We start from the raw sequence: 8,047 nt of genomic DNA, 5'->3' as shown, positions 1-8,047 counted from the left end.
TATAATTTCACTATCACTTCAGCCTAAGGGCTCCACTACAGAAACCAAGTTTAATCAATAGCATTGTGGTACAGAGATAAGAGCAATGGCCGTGGGTATACTATCTGCTACCTACTAAGTCTACTTGACTTCTGTAAATTTCTATTTCCTTATTAGTAAAATTGTGCTTAATTGAGATAATGGTCATAACTACTCTGTTAACTGCAGTGTGCTATATTCTCATATGAGGGATTATTAATAATTAAAAAAAAGTGGGGGCTTCATTCTTTTCTTACAGGGTGCCTGGAGTGCTATGGCAAGTCCAAATCCTGCCTGATTTTAGAGTCTTTAACAATCCTTCCTCACTCAACCTCTCTCACCAACAGCATTTCCCCTCTAGTATGACTGGGTACACAGTGCCATGTGTATCAATCTTTTACATGTCTGTAGATCAAACTAATAAACATTTATTGAACACTAGTTCTATAGAAATCTCTATGCCAGCACAAGTAATACTAAAACCAGTCAGTACCTCTCTTCAAAAGTTCACTGTTAGTTATAGGTAGGGACAAAACATTTATGTAACTCTCCTACTCCCACTGATCTCACACTCTTAAGAAGTCTCCACTGGGAGCAAACATTACAATATTCATTATTACTTTCTTGAGATCTTTCTTGGCTTCTCTTGAGTTCTCCTCTGGACACTTATTCTCTTCAATGGACTTCTCTTTCTCAGCCCCTTAAATATTTCTTCCATTATAATTCCAATCTATACTTGTTAAGAATGTCGGGATGCCAAAGAAATCAGACATGTACCCAAAAATTAGTTAGCAAGGTAAATTTTACTTCTGCAGAAGGTGTGCTACCAAAATTTCTGACAAACAAGCACACGAGGCAAGAAGTCTGCCTAGGTTATTATCCCTAATGCAGCACTGCCTCTTGATCTGATAGGAGGTTGGAGTTATAATCTACATGATTGGCTAATTTTTAATTGGGGAGGGGAAGGGGAAAGGCTATAGTTATGATTGGATCACCTACTATACTAGAGGCATTGTAATCTGAAGACAAAGGACAAAGGGAAATTTGATGGCAGGGCTCAAAATGGCTACATTTCAATCACATTTTAGATTACTGCCAACACATTTTTGTTACATATTAGGAAACTCAGACTTTAGGTTTAACTTTGACAGAAAAGAATATCAATCTTAAATACTCTTTGAGAATTTTCACCTAGATTTCAACTATAACTGTCACTAACCTTGATTTCTTATTTTCGATTCTGGGCTTGTTCATTTAAATCCTCCACACTACCTAAAATCTAACAGCCAAATTAAGCTCATTGTCTTAGGGTTCACTCTTAGAAAACATTCCTCCTTTATTCCTTGTCATGCTTATGTTAGCCAAATCCCATTGTCTTAATCTGTTTTCTGCTATAACAAGATACCACAGACTGGATAAAATTATAAACAATAGAAGTTTGTTTTGACTCACAGTTCCAGAGGCTAGGAATTCCAAGATCCAGGGAGTGGATCTGGTGAGGGCCTTCTTGCTGCATCATAACATGGAGGAAAGCATTACATGGCAAGAGCATGAGAGAGAGAGAGTAAACAGAAGGGCAAACTACCAAACCACTCCCATCATAACAGACTTAATTCATTCATGAAGGCAAAGCTCTGGTGGCTTAATAAACCTTTAAAGGTCCCACACTTAGTACTGTTAAAATGACAAACTAGATTTCTACCTGAATTTCAAGGGAAGACATTCAAATCATAGTACCCATATATTGGTTGATATTTGATTCTCCAGCTATACTACATTAGTCTTAAAGGGAGCAATCATTCTACCTAAAAATTTTCATTTTATTGGCTTTTGGTACCTGCCACCCTTTGGTACTAGGGATTGAACCCAGAGGGTCTCTGAGCCCCACTCCCAGCCCTTTTTTAAAAAATTTTATTTTAAGAGCAGGTCTTGCTAAGCTGCTGAGGCTATCCTCCTTGCAATCCTCCTGCTTCAGCCTCCTCAGATGCTGGAATTGCAAGTAGGCACCACTGCACCTGGCTGTTACCTGTTAATCATTAGAAAGCAGAATTGAATGCAGATAGTCTCGGGTTTTAATTTGTCAGCCCTGAGTTTAGTAGAAGTGGGGCAGTAAACTGGAATGATATGTGAAAGTGTGGCACTTCTACTTCTATCACCCATGTTTTTTAGTTTTCCTCTCCAGTCCTCATTAGTTTTTTTGTTCAAGACAGGGTTTCATTGAGTTGCCTAGGTTGGCCTCTACCTTGCTCCTGCCTCAGCCTTCTGTGTTGGGATTATAGGCATATACTACTATGCCTGCTGATATAGTAAATCCAGATATAGTATGGATACTTGGATTTTTAAAAGCTCCTCAGGTAGGTAGGCCTTAAAGTAGCCAAAGTTGAGGGGGGGGAAAAAAAGTTAAAGTAGCACCCAATGCCCTAGGGTGCCTGACCAGTCTGAATCTATTTTTCATGGACAGTCTGAACTATTAACATCCATTTCTGCAGCTTAGAGATAGGCAATGATTGCCCTAAGGCAGAGGTGTTTCATCTGTGGAATTAGTTGGGAAGTATCCCCCCCCCCTCTATTTTTTGAAAGAATTTGTGAAGGATTGATTGATGTTCACTCTTTGAACAAATGATAGAATTCACCAATGCTTAAGCCATCTGGGCTTGGGCTTATTCTTTTGGGGAAGTTTTTTGGTTTCTAATTCTCTCTCTAGTTATTCTTGGTCTATGCAGGTTTTCTATTTGTTCTTGAATCAGTTTTAGTAATTGTTCACTTCATCAAAGTAATTTGTTGGCATAAGGTTTTTGTGGTATTTCCTTTTGATTCTTTAAGATTGGCAGTAATGCCCCCTCTTCCATCGCTATTTTTAGAAATTCAAATCTTTTTTCCCCCCTTAGGTTAGCTAAAAGTTTTTCCATTTTGTCGTTTTTGTTCAGTGAACTGCATTGTTAATTTTTCTCCACTAATTTCTAGTTTAATATTTATTACTGTGCTCACTTTCATTTAGTTTGCTTTCTTTTTATAGTTTCTTAAGGTGGAAAGTTAGGGAACTGATTTGAGACACCGTGGCTATGCTTTTAATTTCTGGAAATGACAGGCAAAACAAAACTAAAATCTTATTTTAAAATTTTGCATTCCTCTACCATCAGTGAAGGCTTTTCATAATTATTGCCCACTTGTTTTCCCATTAATTACTTTTAGAACACTTTATCCAAGCTGATTGGTAAAACGCCACCACAGAACATCTTCACACATTCATTTAAAAATTTATCCTTTAAAAGTTATTAGTTAACTTTCTCCCTTGTTTGGTGTCCATCTCTATTTGTCGCTTGCCCGTTCAAGTTCTTTACTATTTTGAATATATGATTTGACTTTTCCTAACAGATTTGTAGGAATTCTTTATCAGTCCTTTACCGTTTGTTTTTCATATTGTGCCTCTAGATTACTATTGGAGTACGTAAGTGATTTTTTTTCTCAGTATTGGGGATCTAACCCGGGGTCTAAGCAAGCATTCTTAACAGTGAGCTACTACATCCCCAGCCCTTAAAAAAAAAAAAAAACTGACACGGTCTCCCTAAATTGTCCGGGATGGCCTCGTATTTCCCATCCGGTCTTTAACTCTGGAGCAGCTGGAATTACAGGAGGGCGCCACAGGGCCTGATTAGGTGTTTTTTATTGTTGTTGTTTAACTCCAAGCTTAAACTATTCTGGAAAGGTGAGGTCTAAGCTGACTCCTGAAGACTCCTGGGTGGCGGGGCAAAAGGGTGTCATAGCTGGAAAACACAAAGCATCGCAAAAAGAAAAACAAGATTACGCAAGTCCCTGCCCTTCCTCCTACAATCTTTTGCCACCTCTCCTTGCCACCAGCTGCACGCCTCCTTCCGTCTGGCGCGTCTGTCTGACGTCACGAACTCGAGTCCTTCGATTCAGGCCGCGCAATCTCCGTGGCAGTGTACCTGGCGCGCTGATGCGAATCGTCGTGCGGCGCCGGAAGTCAGGGGCACGTGACCGGGTGACAGCGCTCTCTTGGCTGCGGGCTTGCTTTAGGTGCTGCGGCACGGGATGGCGGAGGCGCCTCCTGTCTCAGGTACTGTCCTGTCCCGCGCGGGACTGGGCCCTTCTCAGGGAAGGGCAGTTTGGTCAATGACTAAGTGCTAGGGCTCCGGCAATTTATATCGCGAGAGTGGCTCTTGCTAGAGTTGGGAATAGTGGTTCGGAAGGGCCAAGCCACGCTCGTCGCGCAAACGGAGACCTCCAGCATCTTCAACTGGGTGGTGAAGCCCGGCATCTGGGTTTCCGAGGAGATCGGGCTTGTTCTGGCGCCCAGTGAATCGATGCGGGTGTCCCGCTGTCCCACGGGGCTTATATCGGCCATCTAGAGTACATCTGGCTCACCTTTGAACGGCGGGCGTCGGCCAAGTTGCCGCCAGTGCCTGGCGGGCTCTCGGTTCCATCGGGTGTGCGCGCTGTGCTTGGGGTGTATGCACACCTCTTGGAGTGGCGGCGCGCGCGCCAGCCGAACACCAGTGGTGATCAAGTCTCAGTTTCCTTATCTGTCAGATTAAATAAGTTATTAACTGTAAAAGCTCTCGCACTGAACTGTGTCTGTTAGCTCACTTGCCTTCATGGAGTTGCCTCTGTAGACCGCCTTATTTGACTGTTAGTATAACGTCCATTTTCATTTCCTTCAGTGTGTACGGTAGATTCGTGGCTTCCAAACTTTGTGGACAGGGACCAAAAATAATTTTGTATCACAAGCTTATTTCACACTTACAGAACGTGAAAGTGAACTAAATATTTCCAGGAGCAATGTTTTCCTTTACTATCAGTGATATACTCTCTTTTCTTCCGTGTGTGTGTGTGTGTGTGTGTGTGTGTGTGTGTGTTTAAACCCCGGGCCTCACGCATGATAGGCAAGCACTCTACCACTCAGCTACATGCCCAACCCTTTTTAAAAATCTTAGGACAGGGTCTTGCTAAATTACCCAGACCAGAGTCAAATTTTCTATCCTCTTGCCTCAGCCTCCCCAAGTAGCTACAGTTACACTGTAGCATCTGGCTTGTGTATCACTTTTAAAAGTAGTCGTCACTACCCACTATATTGATTTAATAGGGTTTTTTTGTTTTGATTTGTTGTTGTTTTGGTAGGTGTATTCCGTTATGCCTGGCTGCTACATGATTTGGTGTCTAATTTCATGACCCACTGTTTCTGAAAAACAAGGCAACAATTTCCAGCATTTGTTGGTTTGAATCTTAGCTCTAACACAGAACTAAGATTTAAGATCTTATTGGGGCACCAATAAGATTATGTATGTATTTGTGTACTAGATAGCAGATAAAATATTTATTACTGTGGCCTCAATTTTAAAAATTGGGAAAAAAAAAAAAACCACTACATTGGTGTAAATAGTCCCGACTTGGGTATTAATTAATCTTGGGGAGAGAGGTTTTTGTTTGTTTGTTTGTTTGTTTTTTGGTACCAGGGATTGAATCCAGGGGCACTTAACCCCTGAGCCACATCCCCTGCCCTTTTTATTTTTTATTTAGAGACAGGGTTTTACTAAGTTGAGGAGGCTGGTTTTGAGCTCATGATCCTCCTGCCTCAGTCTCTTGAGCCACTGGGACTACAGGTATGCATCACTGTGCCCAGTGAAAATCTTATTTTGTGTAAATGGTACTGAAGATTGAACCCAGGGGTGCTCTATGACTGAGCTACATCTCCAGCACTTTTTGTTTTTTATGTTGAGATAGGATCTTGCTAAAGTGCCAAGGATGGCCTCAAACTTGTGATCCTCCTGCCTCCGCCCCCCAAATAACTGGGATTACAGTCATGCACACCATGCCCAACAGGGATATGAAAAAGCTTTTTAGGTTGATATTTTTGCTATTTTCCCCAATTAGTCCTTCACCAGACCCTCTAAACTGGATCTGTTGGTCTTCCCATCCTTAGGCTCACTTATTTCTATATCTTTCAGTGTTTAAAGTGGAAAGGGTAAATAAAGGCTAGTTGTAAGACATAGTTGTTGGCCTCTGGTGTGGGCTCCAAGTTACCACCTCCACCTGATAAATGCATTTACTGAGTCCCATAGTTCAAAGACCTCTCTACTTTTGTGATTCTTTGTTTTTGTTTTAGTTCCCTATTCCATTTTCTTATTTTAGCATCATCTCTATTTTACAACCTCCCTCTCCATTTAAGGTCCTTAAATGGTAGCCTAATTCAGGAGGAATCTTTTTTTCATGGGTAGACTTTCCATGTCAGCTTTGTCCCTGGACTTTATAGTCTGCCAGTTGGCTTTGCCCTTATTCTGCTCTGATCACCTGTTGAACACCTACCATGATGCTGTGTTATCTTGGATCTTGATACCACTTACTTCTGTAAGAGCCATGTCTGGATGAGGAGACATCACAGTTATTGAGTAACTTTCACTTACTTAAATAGTGAAAGGAGTCTCCGATGTTTGCTATGGTCCAGTTTCCTGACTCATGTATCTCTTTTCCCTTCCTCGTGTCTCTTAAGTGTCTTTCTGAGGGCTTTGCCTTATACTTAATGTCTAATGGAATATAAACTGTATGAATAGGTGCAGTCCTGTCTGGATTGATTTATTCCTGCTCAAAAGTCTATTCTGGACAACTTCACTGACCTTATTTCTGCCCCTCTTTTCAGCCTTCCTTTTTTTTTTTTTTTTTTTATATTTATTTCTTAGGTGTAGATGGACTCAACACAATGCCTTTATTTTTATGTGGTGCTGAGGATCGAACTCAGGTCCCGCCGGTGCTAGGCAAGCACTCTACGGCTGAGCCACAATCCCAGCCCCTCAGCCTTGCTTTTTTTAAGCAGGAAAACTGACCTCTTGGTCCAGTTTACCAATCCTTATCTTTAATTTGTATCTTATGTCTCTAGAAAATCTCTACCACCTTCTGAATTTATCTAATCCTCATGCCATTTTGTGCAGCCTTATACTCCACCCCTAGAATTCTGCCTATGTGGAAGTGTTCAATAGAAGTATGGGATTAAGTGAGAGGTTACTTTATGACTTTTATGAACTCATTTAGTTCTTCACTATGTTTCTCTGGTCTCTGGTGCCACACATCCTGAGCTAGAATCCTGAGTCTGCATTGGAATACCTCTGTGTCTTTAGGCAAGTTACTCTCTCTGTGCCTTAGTTTTCTCATCTAGAATGTATAAAGATTAACTGAGTTAACACATGTAAAAGACTTAGAATAGTGCCCAGCACATATTAAGTACCTAGCAAATGTTAGGCCATATTATTAAACCTGCACCGTATCCATCTGCACTTGACTGTATATGTTTCAGGTAGTCCATAGTCTGTATTCCTAACAGCAAGAATAAAGACCGTTGTAACTACTTTATACATGTCATTAACTTGCTTTACTCTTTTTTTCCACATTTTTTAATTGGTGCACCATAGTTGTACACAATGATGATATTTATTGTTACATCCATGCACACAATGTAACAATATAATTTGACCAACATTACTCCCTAGTACTTCCCTCCTCCCTTCCCTCTTCCCACCCTTGCTTTACTCTTTATAGGAACTCTTTTTGTTGTAGGGATTGTTTCCATCTGCATTACATAGAAGAAAACTTACATTAAAGCACAGTAGGTGATAGGGACTTAAATCCATGTCTTTCAGACTCTGTTGACTCGGAGCATATTTTATATGTTTCCAACTGGTTTTGTGTTGTTAGGCTAATCATTTCTTCTTTAGGGCTTTAGGGACTGAGTTGACTATCCTAAAATCATTCTAGAGCCAGGTATGATGGCACATACCTGTAATCCCAGCTCCTCAAGAGCCTGAAGCAGGAGGTTCACAAGTTTAAGGCCAGCCTCTGCATCTCTGCCCCACCCTGTCAAAGTAAAAATTTTAAAGGGGCTTGGGATGTAACTTAGTGGTAAAGCATGCCTGGATCAGTCCCCAGTACCAAAAAGAAAGAGGAAAAAAAAATTGTTTTAGAGGAGCAAAGTGAGTGAGTTTAAGGGACATATGATCAACTCTTTTTTTTTTTTTTGTTT

The 8,047-nt window shown here is 40.9% G+C and overlaps 1 protein-coding gene across 3 annotated transcripts in view; it reads left to right on the top strand.

The window, feature by feature from the left end:
• The first annotated feature begins 3,945 nt into the window (after positions 1-3,945).
• Positions 3,946-8,047, top strand: part of Nfx1 (nuclear transcription factor, X-box binding 1) — a 73,823-nt gene continuing 69,721 nt past the window's right edge. For all 3 annotated transcript variants that reach the window (XM_048783511.1, XM_048783510.1, XM_015492449.2), the window contains exon 1: positions 3,946-4,096. In XM_048783511.1, the coding sequence (XP_048639468.1) occupies positions 4,072-4,096 (25 nt within the window). In that variant the 5' untranslated portion in view covers positions 3,946-4,071. The remainder of the gene's footprint in view (positions 4,097-8,047) is intronic.

Source organism: Marmota marmota, unplaced genomic scaffold, assembly GCF_001458135.2.
Source record: "Marmota marmota marmota unplaced genomic scaffold, marMar, whole genome shotgun sequence".
Taxonomy (NCBI): Eukaryota; Metazoa; Chordata; class Mammalia; order Rodentia; family Sciuridae; genus Marmota; species Marmota marmota.
This window is presented reverse-complemented; position numbering and strand designations above follow the sequence as displayed.